We start from the raw sequence: 25,597 nt of genomic DNA on the forward strand, positions 1-25,597 counted from the left end.
TCGGAGATAAACACTCCGCGGTGGTGGCGGCTGCTGCTCTGCTCGGGGTTCTGTCACGGTGTCGGCGGTATCCAGCTCACTGGCCCCCTCCCCCTCCCGGCGAGCGTGGTCACCAGAGAGGCTGCCTCAGCCCTGCTCCACGGGGCCACAGTGGGGCGCGGGTGTCCGGCGGCGGCGGCGAGCCCGTGGGCAGTGGGGGTTGGTCCCGTGGCTCCGGCCCCCAGTACAGAATGGCGACGGCGGGTCGGATGAACATCCAGATGCTGCTGGAGGCGGCCGACTATCTGGAGCGGCGGGAGAGAGGTGCAAGGGGACGGGGAGAGGTCCGGCCGAGCCGGAGCCGGGGACCCTGAGGGGCCGGGCGGCGGGTCGGGGCGCCCAGCCGCTCTGTGGGTGGTTAGAGGCACCGAGACCGTGACCGCGAGCGCTCCCAACCCCTCCGGCTCTCCCCACGCGCGGTCCGAAGGGAAGCCGCCCAAAAGCAATGAATGAGGGTGGAAAGGGGCTGCGGCCCCCGGGGGTCCCGAGCGCCGCCTTTTCTCCACACCCTTGCGAGTGGGGTGCCGGAGGCCCCTCACCAGCCCCCTCTGAATTACCTCAGCAGGGCTGGCCCCGGCCGGCCCCCAAGTGGGTCCGGAGCGCCGTCTCCCAGGCCGAGGAGCAGCGCCTCCTCTGCCCCCCCGCTCGAGAGGTTTGCCCTGCACCTTCGCCTGAGGCTGTTTCCAGTTAACCCGCACCAACCTGCTGGTCGTTGCTAATGGGAAACCCAGGCTCCTTGAGCTTAGACACTTGCTGTGTCTTTCTCAACAATGAGCAGCTGGAATCCTTACACCTGCTCCGAACTGAGGGCATTCACACAATTTTTTTTAAAAAAATCATTGTTCTCAGAATTCCATCCTGCTCCATTTAATTGTTTCCACAATATTCTTTTAAAGATAAATAAATAGATGGAAAAGGAAACACTGGAGGGGAGACAGAATTAAATGTTCTGAGCTCATTCATTAACTGGATCCTTCGGTTTTCTAGAAGCTGAACATGGTTATGCCTCCATGTTACCATACAATAACAAGGACAGAGATGCCTTAAAACGGAGGAACAAATCCAAGAAGAATAACAGCAGCAGCAGGTAATTTGGTAAATATTTCTCTTTCTCTTTTAGATTGTATTGTAAATGACACGCACTGCAGAATGTAAGTTGCCTGTTGTGATTATAACCCTGTAAATACATTAAGTGGTGATCATGATTCACTAATGCTGCCACATGGTCCTAAGCTGTTGGAGGAAACAGCCCTTCTTCTAAAAAGGAAAATAGAAATGTATTCTTTATGAATTTTTTAAAAATTTTAATTTAGCTTTTCTTCCCTTTTGGAACAAATATCTGTAGAAACTTCAAATGAGATTAGCAATAGTGACAATATTCTGCTTTCAGAAGTTGCAGATTCAGGGCAAGTTTCCTACAATTCAAAATGCTGGATATTATCAATATCTTTTACTATTCATAGTGAAGGTTTTGTAAATATACTAAAGTATCTACTTAGTTTATGTGGTAAGACATGTAAATTAAATACAGTGGTTTGTCTGATCATCTAATTTATCACATCTATGTACAGTGGCAAAGAGGGATAACTGAGGTTAAAACCTACCTCTTTAGTTGTGGAGGAACATTTAATATTACAATGCTAATATGCAACAACCTTTTCATGTTTCCCTTATAGATTGCCTTATAGTTCTTGAAAGCTGTGAATCTCACTGGAAAGTATTTGGTTAATGATCAGTGAAATCACATATTAAAGTCCTAAGCATAGTTTCTGGTACATATAAATATTCCATCAATGTTATTGCCCTTTTCCCCCCTCTTTGCCCTCAAAATATTAGTTGTCTAGGAAATCTGTTTTATTAGATTCATTCAGTTATACCTTTCATGCCAGTAAATTAAAATCATTGGCATTTTCACCACTGGTTTTGAATCTTTATCCTTCCCCCACCCTCATGAATAACTCCCTGCAAGTAACTATTTGGGTAGCCTCTGAGGCTTAATACAGACCACTAAAACCAGGAAGTTCTCACTTAAACCCAAAACTCACTTGTTCTTGCTGCCTCTTCTGTCTTTGGTCCACCCATTGTCCTTAGTGGTGTTAATAGAACCACAGGATGTGAGCAGCACATGTGTCACCCTATTGAATAAGACAGTACATTAAGGATGAACCTGGTAATTACCTGGTGGGTTTTCCTTGTCTTCCCATCTTAGCATTACTTGAAGGTGAAGCCAAAGTTCTGTGGGTACTAAGGCCCTTTAAGAAGGATGTTAACACTGACTTGTATTATGCAGTGGTATAAAAACAATTAAGCTGTGTTATGTTTTGTTACAGTATGGATTTTTGATATTTTGTTTGGAATGACTTTGAGGCCTTTCAGTTTATTTTTCTGGAAAAGTGTAGTCCATTTTTGCTTTTATTATTGTTCATTCATGATTAGAGAGGAGTTGTCCATATTACTAGTTGATGTTTAATACCTTAACACATAATTTTTTCCTAAGTTTCACAGGAAGGTTGTGGGGGGATGTTCAGTGGTAGAGAGAGGAAAAGGAGATGTTGTTGAAGAGAAGTGCCACAGTCCCAAAAGGCAATTAGGAAAGAAAAATAATGATAATTGAGAATTTCAAGCCAAGAAATGGATTCTTTCTCTTTTCTTCCCTTCTCTTTAATAACCAGCATTATTTCTGGAAAAAAAAAAATGGCTGTTAATCCTAATTTTTTTGAAAAATTCTATTACTTCTGTTATTGGGTTTGGTTTGCTTTCTATGGTTAGAGACAGGGGGCTGTCACAGTTGTGGTAATAATCACTTGACTAATAACGAATTAGTATAATGTATTGAGTGATGTAAGGACCTCTGAGAGACCATGATTAAACCTGGAGAAGGCACCAAGCAAACATATGAAGCAAGAGCAGGTAGTTTTATTTAAGTGTGATCACTTCCTTCATGACCTGTTTAGAATGCCCCTTACCTGAGGAGTAAGCAGTCTCAACAGAGAAAGCAGCTTGACCCCTTGGTTTGAATCAGCCTTATATCCAAGGCCATGTATGGACAGAATTTTGAACTGAGATGAGGAATAGGGAGAGATTACTGCTGGTTTACATAACCCTTGGATAACAATTTATTCTTGTTCATTCAGGTTGAAATGCTGTGCTCTTTGCTTGTAGAGTCTGGGGAGTACTTTTCCTTGGACAATAAAAAATAAGATTTAGCCACATATCAAACTTCTTGGTAATTGAAAATGCAAATCTTGATCAAGTTTTTCTAGTTACCTGTTTAAAAAATAAAACAACAAAAACAAATGAAGTTGTGAATATTCTTTTGGAATCATCCAGAGAATTACTGAAATACATGAAGATGGAATCTTTTTTTTCTGTCCTGCTGATTTTTGAAAATTGTTACTAACTATTTAGAATTGAAATCTAAAGCATTTAAAAGTGTGTTTTGTTAAATTAGTAAAGCAGACTTTGGCACTCACTTGGAAGAGGAAGTTGAAGAATTGCCACCCAGTTCTTTTATAAGATGGTGCATATATAGCTGAACCCAAGGGCTTTTCGCATTTCTCAGATACACTGTAGCTTGGCTTAGTTATTTTTTCACTAGAGTATTTTTTTTTAATGGTGAAATTTAGCCTTTATCAGTGATTCCAGAGTTATCAGATCTTTTCAATAATCACACGGGAAGTAGTTTTGACAAAAGCTATCTTTATTTTTATAATGTTTTAATTAAAAATGTAAATGTTTACCCATCAATGGAGGTGGCAGGCAATCTCTGAACTGATCCTTTTTTTAAAGGGCTGCTTTTTATTAATGACTAACTCAATTTCAGTAAACCAAATGAACTTCAGTAACACCCTAGCTATTAGGTATAAGTCCCCCTTTAAAAAGTGCCATGTGTTCAACACGCAAGTAATCAAATAAAATCTGTGGATTCTAAAACTCTGTTCAAAGTTTGGAAGGAGTTGTTCTTCCTATAGAATTTGTTTAAAAGTTTATCTTGGGGATTGAGAATTTTATATAAATATGTAAATTCATCAGTCTGTCTATCTATATCTTTTCAAAGAATCCAGAAATTTTTGGTAAGAGTACCCTGTGTGCTGTTTTTCTCTACTGTCTTTTCAACCTATTCACCTTTCTCTCCTCCATCTGCTAGGGATGGTTTTTGTCTAGAGTTAAACAGGGAAATCTTAACCAGCTGTTGTTATATACTTTCATCCACTTAAAAAATCTGTCAGACTTTGAACTTATTATTCTCAGTTAAAACTAAAATGCCACGTGCTTTAAAGCCAAAGATTTGCTGTACTGGCGAGATTCTTGTTAGCTATAGTATCTTGCTGGCCATTGAAGGAAGTAAGCCTTCAGAAAAATGTAACTGAAGAACACAGAGGGATAACCAAGTGAATCAGTTTAAAGCTTTTAAGTTAACCAATTTTGAGGTCCACATATCATTTACCTAGAAAACAAATATTCTAAAATTTAAAATGCTGTCATTATTTTCTCATTTGTTTTTTCTCATAAATAAAAATTGATCTTCCAAGGGCCTGTGGAAGAGAAGTTTTAGTGCTGGGTTGGAAATTTCCCATTTCAAGACACCCCCCCCAGTCGCCCCCCCCCCCCCCCCCCGTGCATGCGTACACACACAGACACACTCACACACACTCCCCCCATCCCTGGTATCTTGTGTGAGTGAACTTGGTGATAGTGCCCCCTGAAGTAATTGAGTGGCTGAGCAATCTAAAGGTAGTGTTCCCCCATGACTGCTGTGAGAATTTATCTTCTCAGCCCATTAAGGTATTAATTATGGCCTCACAGAATTCATGACCTGAGCCAGGAGGTTAGCTCCTGAGCTCATTAGATTCCAGAGAATTTCCATAGAAAAGGTCAAGATTCAGCTCCTTTATAAGGCTGAGAGTTCCTCAAGTTTATTTATACCTGGTTAAGGAGGAGTTGTGTGAGGAGTACACTAAAGGGGCCACACTGACTGACTTCCTGTAATTTTGTGGAAACCTGTTCATAAAGTCTTAGACCAGACCTTATCTTCATGGTCAGCTATAAACACTCTAATATGATTTCACAGCACTACACCTTTCATCCAAGGCTCTCTAATCACTTTTACAGTTACTACCTCATTGATCACACTTTTTCAGTGGATAATTGGCAATTATTTTTATTCCTGTTTTACAGAGGGGTTAACCAAGGACAAGATAGCAAAGAATTTTATTTCTTCCATAGTACCATTTAGTGACAAAGCTGGACTTCAAAATTCCCCTAACTTCTGCCTTAACTACCCTGTCTTTATGTTGAGCTGACTTTTGAAAACTCTTTCCTAAAATCATTTGGTAGCTGTTCATCAGTAGTATCTTTGAGGAGGTTGTACATGAAAAGATAGTTACTTCATGGAGTTGAAAGATTGGGGTGGGGGGTTATTTTGCTATTTAAAACAGTATCCTATAGTCAAACTACTTAGAATAAAATTTTGGTGTATGCTTTCCCTACAAAAAGCTGTAGGATGGGGTCGGGGTACCACCTCCACTGTTTTCCCCTTTGCTTAAAGAAAGCTTTGTGGTATTATATAACCAAAATTCACATTGCACTATGCAGCTGTTTTTCTCTTTGTATAAGTAGATCCCTTTCATTTCCTTAAAATGGATTACTTTTCCATTAGGAATGCACGCCTCTTAGTTTGTCACTTTTCCTTGAGCTCTTTTTTTAAAAAAAACTCTATTTTAGATGTTTACATTTATCTAACTCCCCGAATGGACTGATTTCTTTAATAGAGCCCAGTGAATTTTTCTCCCTTTCTCTGTCTTCTCTCCTACCAACTTTGGAGAGAAAGAAGTTAAAATCATTGTATTGGTGTTGAAATAGTCTTTTAAGACAAGAATAATCTTATTTTCTTATTGTTTCCTCTTTCAGATCAACTCACAATGAAATGGAGAAGAATAGGTGAGTTGGGGATTTTGGAGGTGGAATGCAGCGAGTTTTGATTTGGTCTTTATTAGTTGAGACTTGGTTGCTGGGGGTTTTTTGGTGACTGGCTGGTACAGGGCTTGAACCCTGGACCTTGATGTTATCAGCAACACACCCTACCCACTGAGATAACTGGCCAGTCCTTGGTTGCTCTTTTTGGCTCTTTCCTCTATTAGCATCTGATTTAAGAGTTCACCCAGGGCCCTCTAAGCGGCACTGCCCATAAATCACTTAGGTAGATGAAGAGCTTGCCAGTTCCAAACACCACACCTCCAGTCTTCACCCCCAGCTCACTCCTGAAGAATGCTTTTGTGCAATTATTCCACAGACCACAGCATTTTATGTCATAACCAGTGGTTCTACAAATAATGTTTTTTTAGAAATTACATGCTACTGATTATAATTGGCAGTGCTGTCTTAAATCATGTACACATGGATACGTATAACACAAATGTATGTGTATGTGTATGTGTATTTGTGTGTATTTGCAGTTTACTTATGAGTGAGGATTCTCAAAATTCAGGCAAATACTATATGTATGGCAGAAATCAGAGATGGTGATGAACTAGAGGAGGCCTGCCACCCTCACTGGGCTCCATCTTTCTACAAGCCTGAGTTGAATCTCTCACCTGGATCACTTCTTGCTGCTTATTTAAATCTTTATTTTCCCAATCAAGTTGCCCTTCCTTCAGTTATGTAGTCTAGTGGTTCTCAGCTCTGGTTACACATTATGATCACTTGCAAAGCTTTTATTTTAATGTATTTCAAAAAAAATTTTATATTAAATACATTATACACATACATATTCCATAAAATAACTTTTTATTATAGAAAATTTTAAATATACAAAGAAAGAGTTAATAATGTAATCAACTGCTATGTATTTATCACCCAGCTTTAATAATTATCAACATTTTGCCAATCTTCTATAATCAAAACCACCTCTCTCTAGGGAGTATTTTTAAAGCAAATCTTCTTCGCTCTTTAGTAAAAACTTAAAAAAAAAAAAAAAACGTAACTACTTGCTTTTACCATACTGAAAAAAATTAATGGTATTTTTTTTGTGTAGCTTTAAGAAAAAAACCAAAAAGCAAAAAAATAAAAGAAACCAGTGCCCAGACCTTACCCTTAGTAATTCTGATTTAATTGGTTTTGGTCGAGGCTCTGTACTAGTTATTTTTCAAAAGCTCCCCAGGTGATTCTCATGTGCAGCCAGGACTGGGAACCATTGAACAAACCTCATTCTAGTCTCTGAGCTCCCATCAATTTGAAACGCGGGCTACCCATTCAAATTGAGTGGCTTTCTTAGTGCCCTACATGAACAAGAAGATGATATGTAATGATGGCTCCATAAATACATGTGGTTATTTCTTGCAAATCCACTTTAAAAAAGGAGCCTGACTCTGAAAGTCAGGATCCAAATGATATTTATGTTTCATCAGTGAACACCCTTAGCAGGCAGGTAGGATCTTGCAAGATGAACATTTACCTTTACTGCACTGTGGAATGTCATACCTGTGTCCCACACTCACAGAGCGAGTGAGAGATGGTGTGCCTCACTGCACGTGTGCTTCTCCCTATTCCTTCTTCTTCCCTTTTAATTGCTCTGTGATTGTGACTAGCCGTGTTTTAAGTCAGAACTTCCTTTATGCTTAGGGATTTACATATCATGAACTAGAAACTCAAAAGTATCTCTTCTTAAGGTGGAAAGGTAGTCAGATGTGGCTTCTCTTTCTCATCTTTAAATTTTCTCCCTTCTTCCTGCCTTTGCAGTGAACCAAGTAAACTGGGACTATTTCTGACAAAAAGTCTTCCAGTTCTCCGTCTCCCCTCTAACCTTTTACTTAGGTATTTATTATTATTATTGATATTAAAATTTCATTTCTTAGGTAAGGGCTCTTAGGCTTGCTGCTGCTTTGTACCTTTCACCTCTGTAAGAATGCCACAGAATATCAATTGTATCATTTATTTTAGCAGCTCAGGGATGCTTCTTTTCTGCCTACTGTGGCCCAAGAAGTTGTGCTCAGTACATATTAAATGAGTTCACATTGGGGTGTTAAATCAGTGAGGTCCCCATCCCAGAGGAATGTGCAGTTTGTCTAATGAGAAAGACACAGGGACCGTTTCGGATAATACACTAAATGCTAAGACTGAAGTATGCACAGAAGTCTGTGGAGGCAAAAGTTCTAGAAAATTGGATTTGAAGTCACCACTAGGCACTCTGCTTATAATTCAGATTGCTTCTGTATGATCATTCAACTTTTGTTTGTTGAAGGGTTAGTTATCTGCTTTTCTTATTTTCCTTTCTTTTTTGGAGTTTGATCTTTTAAGGTCTTGGTAATTCTTTCTTTAGTCTAGAGCATGTGAATAGAAGAAATGGAAGTAAGGACTCAATTTACTTAATTTCACCAAGCATTGGTTACTGCAGTCCAGGCGAGGAGGTTAAAGTTGTTGGGCTCTTCTTCCTTATTAGTGTAGATGCTTAAGAATTTTAGGGTTGTGAGATGCTCTTACAGTCTCCCTGGTTTTGGTAGTTGAATCCTGTAAAAGATTACCACTCTGCTAAATGCTAATACACTTCAATCACTTTTTTTTATCCTGAAAACATCACATAAAAAGATTGCCAGAGCTCACGCTCTCTCTCTCTCTCTCTCTCTCTCTCTCCTCTCTCTCTCTCTCTCTCTCTCTCTCTCTCACATGACATGTTAGGAAAAGAACTTCTAAACATGGGAATTTTTTTTTCTCTCGGATACTGCAGAGTTGAATACATTTGGGTTACTGTTGTTTTTTTAAAGAAATCTCTTCTTTGGCACTTTAGAGAATCTAAATAAATAGTATTGCTCTGTGTTATCGGGACTCCACTTTGAGTATATTATACTTAACACTGACACTTTTAAGTGTCTTGGTGTTGGTGGGAAGATGAAAAGACAAGACTTCTAGAAGGATGGTGGTGGTATTTCCCAATCAATAGAATAGACATTGCTGAGCACCTGAAGACACTGTGTAGTAGGTGGGGGTTGTGCAGAGCCCAGTGAAGACCAAGCCTCTGCCATGGAGGAGCTCAGTCTAGGATTACTATAGAGCCGGATCTGTCAGTTGGCACATGACCTGTACCTCTCTGCATTTTAACTAATTTTCTGCATGTGTCGTTTTTCTTTTCTTTTCTTTTTCTACAAGGTTACTTTAAAAAAATTTTTTTCAGAAATATAGAAAATAATGCTAAAAAATTTAATTATACATTATTCTAGCAACCATTGAAAACCAATGGAACTTTGAAATATAGCTTTCCAATTGTATTGGAAAATAACTTTTAAAATATAGTTTATCTCATCTGTAAGATGGGGATTAAAAAGAAGAAAAATATAGTTTAGTGTAAAAAAATTAGAAACTTCAGCAAAGCACCAAGAGTATAAACATCACCTGTAATAGGCCTCGGTGAGGTAAGAACTGCTAACATTCGTTCTGTATCCATCTAGACTTTTGTGTCTACTTTTTTGTTTTTAACCAACATGGGATTCTATAGTAATAATTTTTAGCTTCTTTCTTTTCAAGTTACATTATGAACATTTTCCAATGTCATTAAATCTCCTTTCCCAGCATTATTTTTAGTGAATGCCCAGTATTATATCGTATAGATATGTCATAACTCATACAACCAATCCTCTATTTTAGGTTCTTCCCAGTGTTTTGCTAATATAAACAATGCTGCCTTAAACTATCTGGTAGATAAATCTCCTTTTAACATCATAATTATTTCCTTAGGATAAATTATAGCTATGGAATTAATGGTGTACATGTTTTTGCAGTTTTTATGTTGATTGCAGGGTTGCCCACTAGGCAGGTTATAGGCAATATTTTCCTTATATCTTCACAAGTTGATATTATAACTTCAGACCTTTATGAGTTTGAAAAGTAAAAAACAAAAAAACCACACAGGCAACTTGTTTTAATTTGCATTTCTTATATTACTAGCTAGCACAGTTGAACAGTTTTCATGTCTTTGACTGTGTGTGTGTCTGTGTGTGTATGAATTGCCTGTTAAATTACCTTTGCTCAATTTTCTACTGAAGAGTTTATTTTTCTTTATTTTTAAAAGATTCCATAATATAAAAATGTATATATGAAAGATATTGTCTCTTTTTCTATCACATAATTGTCCAGATTATGATTTGTCTTCATGGAATCAGTCTACTTTCAGTGATTGAAGCTGCTGCCTCCGGTATATACTTAGTTCTTGTTTATGGCTAAGTCTGTTTCTAGACTTGTTCTTCTAGTCCATTGATCCATCTGTTCTTCCTGTGCCAATATACAGTGTTTTAATCATTGAGGTTTTATCATGCATTTTAGGATCTGGTAAAGCAAATCTCTATTCTTCCCTTCATCCTTCTTCTTCTTTTTTTTTTTTTTTTTAAAAGCTTCTATGCTCTTAGCTATTTTTACCAGTTTATTTTTCCTGACAAATTTCATAATCATTCTGTCAATTCCCATCCCCCAAATTCTTTGGGAATTTTAAAAATTGAAATTGCATAATTCCAGTATAAATTAACCTTAAAAAGTTTATGCTTTCACATTAGGTCTTTCCATCCAGGATTTGGTGTGTGTTTTAATTTATTCAGATCTCTTTTCTGTCTCTAAGCAAAGTTTCGTAGTGTTTCCATATAGGTCTTGCACATTTCTTGTAACAGGTATTCCTGGGCTTATATTTTTACATTGCTGTTGGTTTCCCATTGTAGCTGCTGAATGATTATTGTTGGAATACAGGAAATCTTTTAATCTTTTGTTGTTATGTGCCCTTTATTAATATAATTTTGCTGTTTTTTTCTCTTAGCTTGGAATTTCTCTGATGTGTTGTTTTTTTTTTTTCCCATTCTGAAATTTTTCTGGTTTAAATGCCTTTCAGTAAGCCTTTCAGCAAATGGAGACTGGATGAATGCATGTAAGCTGGTCAGGAGTCAGGTGCTAGAATGGACTCTTTTAAAAGAAGGCTCTGGCATCTCCTTTAATAGTAAGCACCCATTTTTCTGGAATGGTACATATGCAGGCCTTGCTAGAATTAGGCAGCTGGTCCAGAGAGATTGCCTCTGCTAGAGTCTTCTGACCCTGTAACAAAAGATTTTTGTGTATACTTTGTGGGGAAGACTCAGCATCCTGATCTAAGCTGTTATTTCCATTTGGTCAAAGAGTGTTTCAGTGGCATCTGGTCTGGCGTGAGAAACCATTTCAGTCATGTCTCTTCTGCAAAATATTGTGATTGATTGCAGGACCCTATAGTTTCTTCTGGGTTTTGACTTTTCAAAAAAAAGCTCCTTATATCAGAACAGCTGGAACAGACTTTTTGCATGGGGCCTGAGTTGTGGTATGCATTGCACCACTCTTACTGCTTCTGAACTCCCTTGACCACATTCAGATTTCACTCTAGGATGTCTTAACAAATCCACATGTGTTGCCACATGGGGTAAAGGCACAGTCTGTTAATTACAAAGGCAGGATATAGCTATCAGTGTGCAAATCGAGTCTATGTTGATGGTGTGGCGGAACACTCAGATTTGTACCACTAGAATCTGTCTTTTTGAATTATACCTCTTGGGTAGATGGCACCTGCTCTTGGAAGGACTTCAAAAAGATATATGCTGATTATTCAACCAATTTCCAGTCCCCTACCTGGAATACTGGGGGTACTCCTTAACTTTTTGTCGTAGACATTAATAGTCAAAGGATGGGATAGAGCTAGCAAGTACTGATTATACTTGTATATATTTTGTATTTAAAAATTAGAGGCTGAAAAGGAAATATTAATAAGGTATATACTTGTATATTTCATACTTTAATAAAGAATTGATCTTATATCTTCAAAATGTAGCCACCACAAATTGCTATTTATGCATTATTCTCTGAGTATATTACTACCTTTGTATTTTCTATAAAGATTTATCAGTACAATTGTGAGAAATCTTCAAAACCTTCCAGGGTTCCAATTAAATTGGTAATAATGATGCATTTGGCAATTGTTTATAAAGGGATTGTTTTAGAAAAAGGAGGAAAGTACTTTTTTTCCCCCTCAAAGCATGACTTGTGGTCTTCACCTGAATTTTTTGTTTAATCCAGTAAAGCTTTGTTCTCAACCCAAAATCTCTTGTGACCCTTAATCACTTTTAGGGAGTAATTTTGACCCTTTAATAAGATTTTTTAGGTTCTTACTCTATGCTAAATACATCCTTTTTCTTACTATACATCTCATATATACCCATATCTGAAATTATTTTTATTCAACCTCCAATTATCCTATAGGATTTATGATGATACTTAATTGGCTAAGTCTGCCTCCACACCAAGGTAGGAAATAAAATGGAGAAACCTCAGAGTTAAATAGGCTACTCTTTCTTCTTTGGCTAATAAGAAATAATAAGACCCCTTTTTGAGGGGTCTTCAAAAAGTTCATGGAAAGATTTGTATTATCTTTTTTCCAGGGGTAAAGGGGCAGGGAGGCAGGGTGGCTGGCCAGTACAGGGATTGAACTCTGGACCTTGGTGTTATCAGCACCATGGTCTAACCACCTGAGCTAATTGGCCAGCCCTATATTTTAATTCCATTCTTCCATGAACTTTTTGAAGTTCTCTCTTATAATCTCAGGCCCAATTTTAATGAAAAAGTAGTATTCAGTAAGGTCAAGTGTATGATGTTCTTTAAGTAGAGCTTTAGTCATAGAGAAGGCACATGAATTACCAAAGATACCAGATTTTACTCTTAAATCAGTGTCTACAGATGCATTATTATTTCTAAGCTCGAATAGATTAAGAAGAAATAGAAGACGTGGTCTCTTCCATTATCTGGTAATGAAAGAAACAGGAGAGTTAAATACATAGGAGTTACAGTGAGTGAATGAATGAATAAATGAGTAAATGAATATGATCTCTTTGGAAAGGAAAAGTTTATGATAGGCTATGGAAGCTTGAAAAGTTTGGTGGAGAACTTAAGTCAAACAAGATGTTTGTGGGTAAAGGAAAAGAAAGAACATGTTTGGTAGAGGGCAAGGGGGAATCCATTCTAGAACTTTAGATGGGAGCTGATATTTGTCATGGTTTAAAGGTAGCTCAGATAAATCATTCTGCAATAATTCATTTACATGTTTGATCACTCTGACTAAATTTTAAGTACCTCAAAGGTACTCAGCATCAGATCCCAGCACCTAGGAAGTAGCAACTCATAGTAATCCTTTGAGAAATGCTGGTAGAATTAAATGAATGAAAGAATCAAATGTATGTTTCAAGATTTCCACCTCTGAACCTAATTACTTATCTGCTCTCTTTACTGACTGCTGTTCTGTACGCCCTGCCCTAACCTTATAATTCTCTTTTGTGTCATACACTTTGCTCTGAAAGTGTGAGAGAGAAATTTCAGTTACACCTTCAATAAAGAATAGTAATCACTGATAACAGTGCTTCACACACACACACACACACACACACACACACACACACACACACACACACACACACACACACACACACACACACACACACACACACACACACACACACACACACACACACACACACACACACACACACACACACACACACACACACACACACACCCCTACCCCATTCGATACTACTCCCAGTCTTGACTATATCCAAGTCAGGAAGAACTTTAGGGGTAGCGTATCAAATTCAGGAGGTATTATCTGCATCTACCTATACATAATCTTACTTTTTTTGTTCAGTCTGTTCCCCAGTTTGCAAATACCAGCCTGAGTGAGAGAGACATGGGTAGAATCAAGGAAGCTTGAGTCTAGAGGCAGAAATAAGAAGAGCTGCACTCCCGATTGTCCAAGGGTGTACTGGTTAGCCTGGGTATTCTGTCAGTGCCAAAGCTCTGGTAGGAGGTGGGGCCTCAAGAAGCCCAGAGCCTTCTTCACTAATAACTTCCCTCACTTGAATATTTAGTTTTCCCTAATTCATGACTGACAAGAGTTAAGGAAAACTTAGCAACAGAACTGTGTGGTGTCCAGACATCTTTTATATTTAAATCTTTAATCTATTTGCCATTTTCTGAATAATCCATTCTCTCCCCAAGGATTTGCAGTGTTATCTACATTATGTGCTAAACTCATATCTATTCTTAGGACCGTTTCTGGGGATTTTCATTCTGTTCACTTGATTTGACTGGCTATTCCTGTATTAACACTACACTCTATACTGTTTTTAATTATTGTAGCTTTATAATACAGTTTAATACCTGGTACAGCACATTCCTCCTCATTCTTCTTTTTAAAAAATTTTGGCAGGGTTGCACTTATTTATTCTTCTAGATGAAGTTTAGACTAATTTCCCAGCATTAAAAAGAATACTGTTGGGATTCTTTTTCTTGGAGTTATGTTAAATTTGTAGACAAACGTGGGGAATATTGACATTTTTACTTTGAGGGTTTATATCCAGAAATGTGTTATTTTTTCCATTTATTTGGATTTTCTTGTGTCTTTCAGCAAAGTTTTACAGTTTTCTTCCCATAGATTCTTCCCAAATCGTTTTAAGTTTGCTCCTCAGCACCACACTCTCCCGAGTGAGCCACGGGCCGGCCCTAAGTTTGCTCCTGAATATGCTATACTTCCTTCTTGCCTTTGTACATGAGATATTTTATTTGTTTTGGGGTTTTTGGCACTGGCTGGTAAGGGGATCTGAATGTACATGAGATATTTTAAGTTCTCTGGATGTACTTGGATTTCCTCGGTCAATATGTGTTTGCCTCTATTTTTATTTTCCTCTGGCCATTAGAGTAGAGATGTAGGAGGGAGGCTCAGGCACTTCAGATCGCTTGCTCCTGGAGGAAGTGGAAGTGAGACCTATGCTTCCCTCCCAGACTTGGAATCCTTTTCACCCCTGCCCCTTGTGACGTGAGTAGCCATGAGAGAAGCTTTCCTTTTGCTTTCATCATCTTTTTATAAAACTCTCACTAATTTTTTAAATGTAAAAAAAATAGTATCTTTAGCGAAAGCAATATCTGTGTTTCCATAGAAACTGGATTAGACTTTCAATGAAATATTTTAATGACAAAAGATGTTTGTTTTCTTTAAGGAAGAGTTCAGTGAACTGGATTTACCACATACACCTAATAAGATACTTTTGAGTTTCCTGTTGGTTGTAAAAGGAATATTATAGTGCTGTAGTTATCTGAGTTAAGAATCATCAGTGGGAACTATTATAAGAGGGGTCTTCTTGCTTTTTTATCTGGTTCAGGGATTGAATTTCACCACTATATGATGAAACTGAGTCTGCTTAATATACTTCATTCCTCCCCTGTGGCTGGCCCAAGCATTAATGTGGGGATGTGTCTGCAGGCGTTGGCATGTGGGCAGGGCAGTCATCAGGCTGGAGCAGTACAGCAATGGAGAAGACCAAAGCATGCACTGCCAAAGACAGAAGTTGGCTTTGGATCTGCAAAAATCCAGAAAGAACTCTGGTCCTATTTTCGTAGAACTAGGCCAGAAAACACTGAATGAACAAGTAATACCCTCACCTTGAATTAGTCAGATGGCTTATTTCTAGTTTCACAACCAGGATTGTTCTTTGGAAACCCACATTTGGGTAGTGAAAATTGCACTTTCTGGGCTAGATTCTTGTGTAACAAGAAATGACGATGCATCAAAAGATTATTCTATTATTATATTTTTATCAGTAGACAAACTTCCTAAAAAATTTACATACTCATATCTGTATATAAACTTCATCATAAAAGGACTAATGTGACACTATTCTGAATCATGCAGTCTTTGCAAATAACAAGCAGGATGAAAAATGTCTAAATATAATTTTAATTTTTGAACATTCTTCCTAATTTGAAAATTAGCCTATAAATTCTACATGAAATAAGTTGAATAACTATATAAGTGACTAATTATACTTTCTCATAGTGTTTCTAATAACATGATCTGTTTTTATGGCTCTTTCCAAAGAATATTATGCAACATAAATAAGTACATTTTACATACAGGTCCTGCTTTTCTCCCCCCCCCGCCACACACACACATAGTAGTGGGCAGAGCAAATCTCCAGTGTTAGTCTTTGCTTGCAGTTCTTCCACATGGACAGCTTTTCACAGCAAGTGGAAGACATAAAATAGTAAAGCATTTGTACCATAACATCTTCCTAGCTCCGAAATAAGTGCTATACTCCTGGAGCTTGTCAAGGCCTAGAGGGCCCTTGTAGAGTCTAGGACAACTTCCTCATGATCCACATGAGGCAGGAGGTTTAGAAGGATGACTTCATGCACATTCATGTGTCTTACAGCTTTCTGAAGCAGTCGTCTTCTTTTGGTCTGCATTCCCAACTTTTGCTAATATAGTAAAATTCTTAAGAGGAAAAATGGGCAAACCTAAAGGCATGCATTATTTCTCAGTTCAGCTGGAGGGTAGCCTCCAAGGCTTCCCTCCCTGTTCAGGGAGCTCTGTTTCAGGTAGTTGTGTGTAGGCAGTGAAACTTTATCTAAAACCCCAAGACTCTGAGCGCTGCTGAAGGTGCAGAGATGTACTAGAGATGGACTCTGTCCTCTAGAAGCTTACAGTATAGTTGAATAGACGACATAATCCATTCAGCAAACATTTGTTAAGCGTGTGTGTGTTCAAGGCACTGTGGCAACCCAGCAGTGATTATGCCGCAGCCCCAGCTTTCTAAGATGTTTGCAATGAACAGCTAAGTAACAAATATCAGACAGTGCAGGCAGTGCCGTGAACCTCCCAGTGAATAGTGTAAACAAATAACTATTCAGAAAATGGAGGAATCACTGTGGCCTGGGAAGGCTTGCGAAAGCTTTAAGGATGTGGTGGGCTTAAGGAAAAACTCCAAATCTCGGCTATTTCTTACATTTATGGAATCTGCTAGGTTCTAGAATAAAGCCCAAACCAAGCGTCTTAGTCCGTTTTGTGTTGCTATAACAGAAATACCTGAGACTGGGTAATTTATAAAGAACAGGTTTATTTGGCTTAGGATTCTGGGACAGCTGCATCTGGCATGGGCCTCAGGCTGCTTCTACTCATGGCGGAAAGTGGCAGGTCACTGCAGGGTACAAGCAGACCACATGGCCAGAGGAAGCAAGAGAGAGAGGAGGTGCCAGGGTCTTTTTAAAACAACCAGCTCTCGCTGGAACTGATAGAGTGGGAACTCACTCATTAATCCCCCCTCCCCCAGGGAGAGCATGAATCCATTCATGAGGGATCCCTCCCCATGACTCAATCAGTTTCCAACACTGCCACATTGGGGATCAAATTACCACATGCGTTTTGGAGGGGACAACGCATCCAAACTCCATCACCAAGGATTCAGTGAAATGTAAACTTCCAAAATTGTGAAAACTTTTGTGCTTCTGGTCATACTGTGACTAAAGGCTTTCCACTCAGTGGTTCATCATGGCTTTTTCCTCATCCAGACTTTCTCCCTCTCCCACTCTGTTCCACCATGCCAGTTTGCCATGCCCCATGACCTAGAGGCAGTTGTCCTCAGCTGTTCAGCATATGCTCATTAGTATAGCAATGCCATGATATACGTTTTTCTTATTAAAAAATAAAAAAGGTATTTAACTTTTTGAATAACAATAGATTTACATGGTTGAAATCCCAAAACGTATAAAAAATTATTTAGGAAGAATTGCCTTCCTTTCTTATCTCTGATTGTTCCCTGCTCTCACTGCCCAGCCACTGCCATTAGTTTCTTATGTATCATTCCAGAGTTTGTGTACACACAATAAAACATTACTATAGATTCTTGTTTTCCCTCCATTTTTATACAAAGATAGCATGTTGTACTCACATTTTGATAGCATGCTTTTCTTCACTTAACAATGTATCTGGGAGACCTTTCCTAATGGTACACAGAGCACATTCTCACTCTTTTCTATAGCTGCATAGTACTCTACTATATAGATGCACCATAAGTTATTTCACTGGTTCCCTACTGGTTGTCATTTGTGTTGTTTCAATCTTTACTATTTCAAATAAAGCTTCAATGAGTAACTATACACTATGTCATTGACATGTGTAAATACAGCAGTGATATAGCCATTTAGTAGTTTCGAATGGGGTCTCTTACAGAAAACTATGGGTTAAAAGGATTCTCACCCTGGCATGTCAGTATTTTCTGATTTGGATGTTCTGTGGGGCACACTGTAATCCAGAAACCTGGGAATAACCTGATAAATATGCCTAGTAATAGCAGATATTATTCCCTACCCTGACAATTGTATTATAAATAGACTTGACTTAGAAAACTCCGTATTTTGCTCTCATTGGTTTTCACCAGAGTTGCCTGACTTCAAAAGATGTTTATTTGGCAAGAGGTCATTGGTAGCATTTGCCATCACTGGGCCTGGGCAACTTCATCCTCTTTTAGAATTCATTCTTCTTGGGGTACCTTCTGGCCCTCTATGAAATTCTCAAATGCTACTGTGATCATGTTTCTGTAGACGGGCCCATCTTCGCTTGTGCCTGGAGAAATTGAAGGGGCTGGTGCCACTTGGTCCTGAATCAAATCGACATACTACGTTGAGTTTACTAACAAAAGCCAAATTGCACATAAAGGTAAGTGTATCCTGGGGATGTCCCTTTATCTTTGCCTGTCCAGTGAGAGTTTGTCTGTTGTTACGAGGGACAGAAAATGTATATCTTCAGGACAGTCCTCTCCTCTGAACTCTTTCACCCTGCCTCTTGGATGAATCCCATGCACCTCAAATGCTGCATGTCCAAAATTCAATAGAGTATGTCTCACCCCTGTGCACCAGAAGTTAAGCAGTCCATCCAACTATCCATTTGATTGTACAAGCCAGAAACTCAGGAGTCCTTGTTAACTCCTGCTCCTTAGCCGTGTATATCTAAGCCATCTCCAAGACCTCAGTATTTCATGACCTGGTCTACTTCCACCTTCATCCCACCATTGTCTACTGCAATAAACTCTTCACAGGTCTTCCTACATCCCTCTGGCCCCCTTCTGGTCTACTTCCCATGCTTCCCCAAAACAATCCTTCCAGAGCACAAATCAACACACTACCCTGTTTAAAATTCTTCTGTGGCTCAGGAGAAACTCTTTCACCAGGACTGCCCCAGGCTCTGCCTACCCTGGCCCTCACCTGTGTCTGCAGCAGCATCTTGTACCGTACACTCCCCTCTCTCCAGCCCTCCTCTCAGTCCCTTGCACTTGTCATCTTCTCTCACCACTGGGCCTTTATACATGCTGTTCCCTCTGCTTGGTATGCTTTCCCCTTTCTTTTTCACCTAGTTAATGTCTACTCATCCTTCAGATCTCAGCACAAGTCTTGCTAGCTCAGAGAAGCCTTCACTGACCTTCCTGACTCAGTCACCTCCTTCCTGTGACAGGTGGTCCTGTAATTGGATATCTCTGTCTCTTAGCACTTGTCACATTCGACATTTGGCAGTGGCTTGTGTGACAATTGGGTTGACTCCATCATTAGACTGTAGACTCCACAAGGGAGGGGAGTGGGTCTTTGGGCTCACTTTGTATGCCAGCACCTCACAGAGTGTAGCACAGAGCTGACCCGCAGTATGCAGCTTGGATAGCAAAGGCTAAGGTGAGTTGTATTCAAACTCCTGAGAGCCATAGCCAAAATTACTGCTCAGCATGTTTTACAGTCATGTCTTGGCTGGACAAATATCACTTTTATTATGGTTATTATGGTTAGTAGCCTGTATGCGTGACAATTCTGGGAGAAAAAGGATTTCTATTTAAAGCAAAACGACTTAATTAAACAATCTTCTTAATTATCTGGAGTATATGAGAAGATAGGGGGCAGGTTTGTAAAAACAAGTAGTCTATGGAAGTGTGTTTTCTAGGCTCTTCTATTGGACAATTTGGAATCAGGACTTCAGAAGGAACTGTTATTTCCTGATAACAAGCAGAAGATAATTGAGACTTGGCATGCCTCAAAAAAGTGCTATGTAATTGGGGCATGTACTTGAATAAACATAATTTTAAATGGAAGTGTGTCTCTTAAACTCCCATCATGTGCACTTTTCTATTTGAGAGAGATTAGCTGTTTAGGGGATCACTGCAGGCAAGGGAGACCAGGTTGGGGGTTCCTGCCTGTAGTCTTTTTGATACCAAAATTGAGGGGTACCATTTGTGCCCACCAGGATGCCAGAGTGTCAGAGCTCCCCCCAGAATCCCTGTCACAGGACAAGTACTCTAGTGTTGTTGATACTGAAGAAGTTAGACAAAACCAGAAGTCACTGGCCAGTTAACTTGCTGTCGCAAAGAGAAGCCTGACAGGTGACACACCACATGGCTTCTGAGGAAAGCTGGCGTCTTTCACTGCTAGAAGGGAAGATGCAGTGTCATCGCCAATTTAGAAATCTCCCTGTGGGCTCTAGCAGCTACCCCTTTGACTTGCAGAAACTTGAAGATTGTGACAGAAAAGCCATCCACCAAATAGACCAGCTTCAGCGAGAACAGCGGCACCTGAAAAGACAGCTGGAGAAGCTGGGCATTGAAAGAATACGGATGGACAGCATCGGCTCCACGGTCTCCTCGGAGCGCTCCGACTCAGACAGGGGTGAGCCACTCTGCTCCTTCTCAGCCCACCTCCGCCCCCTCCCTCATGCCAGAAGGATACAGTGCTGCTCTCAGGAGGCAGAGCATAAAAGGAAACAAGAAATTGTTGAGGGTTTAGGGAAGTTGAGGAGTGTGACCTCTACTAATAAGTCCCTCTTTCCTATTAGCAGTTAGGGAGCAGCATCCAAAGGAGGGTTTGATTGGGGTTGCTTTGATTTTCAGCCTGAGTTTTCTGCAGAATGCCTTCACCGATGTCTCTCTCTTGTCCTTCCTGCAGAAGAAATTGATGTTGACGTGGAAAGCACAGACTATCTCACGGCCGATCTGGACTGGAGCAGCAGCAGCGTGAGTGATTCTGATGAGCGGGGCAGCATGCAGAGCCTGGGCAGTGACGAGGGCTACTCCAGCTCCAGCATCAAGAGAATAAAGCTGCAGGACAGTTGCAAAACGTGCCTTGGTCTATAAGAGAGTGGGCGTGGGGCTGCCTCCCCGATGGTTCTCCCTGTCGGATCTGATTAGGTAGTGTATTGGACCTGCCCACACGCTCTTGCATGTGAACTTCAGTGTACCACCTGTACCAAAATCAGTTTTGTCAAAGTTTTCAAGGAAGTGCTTAGGATTATGGGTTTCTGATTGCATCCACTAGCTTCTCTCTCTCTCCATAAAAATTCGTCTCTGAGAGACTGTACATTCCATTCAATTTGGAGCACCCAAGAATTCTTAGACCGAGTAAGCAATTTTCATATCTCGGCAATTTCCCCTTCTTCTTTACTGTCCTCATGTAGTCTACCAGACTGTTCTTGAAGTTTTCTGGCTTACTATGTTACTTGCATAGGAGAAATGTTGAAGTATGTCTTGTGCTTAGGAAACTGAAGAAAACAACTTTTAAAGTTGAGATCCTGATCTCAGAACTCCAAAGTAAGCTTTGAAAGCAGCAATTAAGAGCACTTAACCACGGACCTCACCCCCAGCGAGGAAGTCAGGAATACCTCCAGAAAACACACCCTGCACACACAGTCCATGCTAATCCCCGACTCGCGTGTGGATGGGAGCAGTATTTCTCACTTTAAAATGGGCACCTTGACAGTGTGTCTTTGAGGTTGCACAGCTATTAAAAGTTCCAACATTATTTGTTCTTACAGACAAAATGGTATAATTGTTGTGCGATATTCTTGGGACTTCACTGTGTACTGCTATCTCAAGTCACATTTTCCCCTCAGAGTTTGTTAATGCTATTTGTCTCTGGAACATTTTTTTTTCCTACCTCAGAGATAAATGAGATCTCCATCTCCCACTTAACACAGTGATTATGCCTCTTCCCTCCCCCCCCACCCCCCATAAGTGACATTTGGTCCAATTCTAATGTATTTTCCTATTCAACTTTCAGCAATAACTGAGCTTTGGCACTAGCTGAGCTAGTGGCCATCATCAGTGAAAGAAAAAGTTCACATTTCTACTCTCTGTGTTGCAGGTGAACAGGAGGGGATGGTACAGTGTTACTAGAATTCCTCTCCTTAATGATTATTTTTGGACACACCTGGAAACTTCTTTATGAAGGCTTTTGGGTTGATAGTTTAAAAGGCTGATTTTTCTTTTTGGTAATGATTTCTCACTTAAGTGGTCTCCCACTTCGTAGCATTTTTATTTAAGCTAAAACGGAGCACATGTATATGTACATAAGACATGTTAAATCTATAAATACTATTTATTCATTTTATATAAACTAATGTAATGGAAAATAAATTCTTATGACTTTGTGCTTTTATAGATGTTCTAGAAACTTTGTATGTAGGTATCTACAAAATTGGTTCATTCCCCTTAATATTTTTGCATTCATATTTTTGAGGTCTTGAAGTTTTCAGCCTCTGGCAAATCTTTTTCATTGAAATTGAACCATTTGTAAAACCTGTGACCCTGAAGCGGAGTGTGTGTCACCAAGTGATGAGAACATTCCTAAAATCCACAGGCACACTGCGACCTAAGGGCTCAACGGGTGACTCAGCAGCGGGCAGCCGCCCGCCCATGCCCCGCTGCTGGCCCACGCCGAGCACAGCACAGCCTCGCAGCTCCACAGCCCACCAGCCTCCACACAACTGAGGTCAGAGTTCACGAGCACTCTGTACGGAAGCTCATTCTATACCTGAAGAGTGATCTAAACAAAGCAAGCTTGCTTCTGTGGGTTTCTTTTTTTTTAATGATTCTTTAATGTATTAAACATTTTTTAAAAATTGGAAATAGTGGATTCCTAAAATGATTCCAAAGTCATTTGTAATTCTTCTGTTCTCATTTGGTTCTGGTTTTTTCTTTTTTTTTTTTCATTTCAACTTTGGGTGGGGGGAGGGGCAGGTGACACAAAGGATTTTTTTTTTTAATTGTTGGAATCTTTTCCGAGAACCAGCTGAAGATTTGCACTGAAATACAACTTGTATGCCTTTTGCATTTTTAAAGCCTGCTTCCTGAATTTAAGCAGAGTGATAGAGTTCAAAGAGCCAGCTTAGCCTGTAACATGTTTGAAAAAGATATATCTGCACTTTGAGGTCCCTTTCAAATGCCATTTGCTAGACCTCTCAAACACTTTGTTTAATTGCTACATCCAAGCGCCTCACAAGTCCACGTTGCTAGATGCTATATGACATCGAAAATTCTAGACTTTGGAAAAAGCTTGTGGGCTTGCATTGGGGGAGGGAAGGGAACAAAATTTGTGTATTTGTTTAATTTAGAAATAAGGCATCTGAGAGATGCCATTATTTTCTGTGTTTTAATTGTTGTGCCTTTGAGTTAAATTGCATTTTTGTCTTTTGGTTGCAATATGAAATGTACTGTCCCAATATAAAACAGTAATTATTTGACCTTTGCACTGTTTGTCTGGTCCTTTTCAATTTGATTGCATATAAATGTGGAACTTGATAGATCTCTATATTTTTAATACACTTGTGATAAACTGACACCAGGGTTAGACATTACTTTCAAAGCTTGAGGTGTAGACGAGTCAGCATGCTAGACAGGCTTCTCTCTAACCAAAACTGTAAACTTCAGGACCAGCAAACTCAGCCTAAGGCAGCTAATCCCCTTCCCCACGCAGCTGATCGGCAGCTCTGATTCACCAATCTGTCCTCTCTCGTTCACTGATCCACCAGCGTGACTGCTAAGAGCTATAGAGTCTTTTTGGTTGTTTTGTTTTTTAAGCAGAATAAAAAACCTTTATATTGGGGTTGGTGGGGGGAGGGGTTGGGCAAAGATATAAACCCCAGCCTTTAAGACTTTAACAATTGTACATAAACATAGATGTGTATAAATATAGGCACATGCATATTTTTATGTGAAAGTTGATTTTTAAAAACTAAAAAGAAATCTAAATTGCACTCATTGATACCAGTATAATGCAGATGGGAAAGTAAGAGTGCATAGTCCAATTTAATTTCATGCAATGAGAAAAACATATATGTCTGCTTCTGTTAACATCCCTGAAAACACAGCTTTCCATCCCTTGTTGGCTTTGAATGGTGGGCCAAGCACCTGGGGGGTATTTTTATTGTGGTTTTCTTTTGCTAAGCAGAGAGATTGAATTCTCCAAGGTGCTGATAGTGACTGCTGGCTCCTTTCTCTAGTCACAGACCTAATGCTAGTTTAGTAATTCAAAGAGCATAACATTTTTTGATCAGGACCTAGATTCTCCCTGTCAACTCAAGACTAAAATAATTTCAGTGTTGATTCAGAATTGAGCATTAAGTAGGCCCTGATCCTGCAGTCTGCTGCTTCAGTGTTTTTTGTTGCTGTCTTGTTTTTATTTTTTAAGGTGGGCATTTTCCTTTAACCTCCACTTTTTTCAAAAGAAACAGAGGGTCCTCAACCTGCATTTCCTATGGGCTTCTCTCTCCCATCCCTGAAGTGGCCAAGAGGAAATCCTGGGCTGTAAGAAAAAGTATAAACTAGGTAGGATTGTGATGCTCAAAATAACTGTATAGCAATATCTTGGGGCTTGATAATGGACTTTTTTCTTCTTGCCTCTTCCCCCTCCTTTAAAGAGAGCTTATTTTTGAAAATGTGTGTGTGTGTGTGTGTGTACACACAGACACATTATTGTTTAGGTTTTTATACCATACTGTATTGGCAAGAATACTACTTTCATTGTGCTTTATAATCTATTCATTCCCCCAACTCTTGGTCTTTTCTGTTTCTTCTTTATTCATTTCTGTTTCTTTGTCTTAACCTTTTTACCTTCCCTGCATGTTGAACACCTGGTAGTAAAAGGCTGAAAGGCAATTTCCTGCATGTCAATCTATTATTTTTCTATTTCTGACTCTGATGCAGTATGTTTAGGTAGCTGGCTACTGCTGATTTAAAAACCCTTCCTGGGAGAAGACAACCCAAAGACCCTTTTAGATGAGGTGGTTTTTCTCATTCTACATGATCAGATCTCTGTAGACTGTAGGGTTTTTTGTTTTCAAAGATACTGGCTTGGGGGTGGGGTGCTATATGTGACTTATGATTTTTTCACTAATAATATTACATAGATAATTTTCTTATATTCTTCTGAAAGAAGAAATAATTGGCACTGCTAGATTCAGCTATTGAATAGCTGAAGAAATTGAGTATCTTTGTCTTCTCTCAAAATCATAAAATGAGAATTAGTAAGGCACCCATTTCCAAGAGTTACCTGGATTTTTTATTTTGAGTTCTTATTCTATCTGGGGGGATGGCGGTTTGAGGGGGCATTCTTCATGTTAGCTTTTACTTTAGAACCAAACCTGCCTTTACCCTTTGTCCCTAGAATTGGTGCTCTTGGAATACTGCTGTTAACCGTCAGTTTGGTGGGGACCGTCTTCCTAATGGTAAACACAGCCTAAACAGGGGAGCAGCAGATGAAAGAGTATGACTTTCTGTTTCCAGATGTTAATTTCTTTATGTAAATATGATGCCAATGTAATCCTGTGTCAAGACCATAGAGAATGGTGCTCTTTACAACAGTTAGCACATGCATTTTTAGAAACTACTACATGTTTTAGGGAATCTTTGCTGTGTATATGTAAACTTCTGTATTG

General features: G+C 39.4%; 1 protein-coding gene across 4 annotated transcripts; it reads left to right on the forward strand.

Moving 5' to 3' along the window:
• MXD1 (MAX dimerization protein 1) lies at positions 1–25,597 on the forward strand. Of its 4 annotated transcripts, none has more exons than XR_010021651.1 (7): positions 1–303; positions 1,027–1,126; positions 5,950–5,979; positions 18,457–18,571; positions 20,397–20,556; positions 20,833–21,074; positions 24,352–25,597. XR_010021651.1 is itself a non-coding variant. In XM_063078120.1 (6 exons), exons 1-6 carry the CDS (start codon positions 231–233, stop codon positions 21,018–21,020), a joined length of 666 nt encoding a protein of 221 aa, XP_062934190.1. In that variant the 5' UTR covers positions 1–230; the 3' UTR covers positions 21,021–22,847. The 4 variants fall into 4 exon arrangements, 1 of the variants encoding a protein (XP_062934190.1); XR_010021649.1 differs by lacking the exon at positions 24,352–25,597 and adding an exon at positions 22,402–22,847; XR_010021650.1 differs by lacking the exon at positions 24,352–25,597 and adding an exon at positions 22,522–22,847.

This window comes from Cynocephalus volans, chromosome 14 (assembly GCF_027409185.1).
Source record: "Cynocephalus volans isolate mCynVol1 chromosome 14, mCynVol1.pri, whole genome shotgun sequence".
Taxonomy (NCBI): Eukaryota; Metazoa; Chordata; class Mammalia; order Dermoptera; family Cynocephalidae; genus Cynocephalus; species Cynocephalus volans.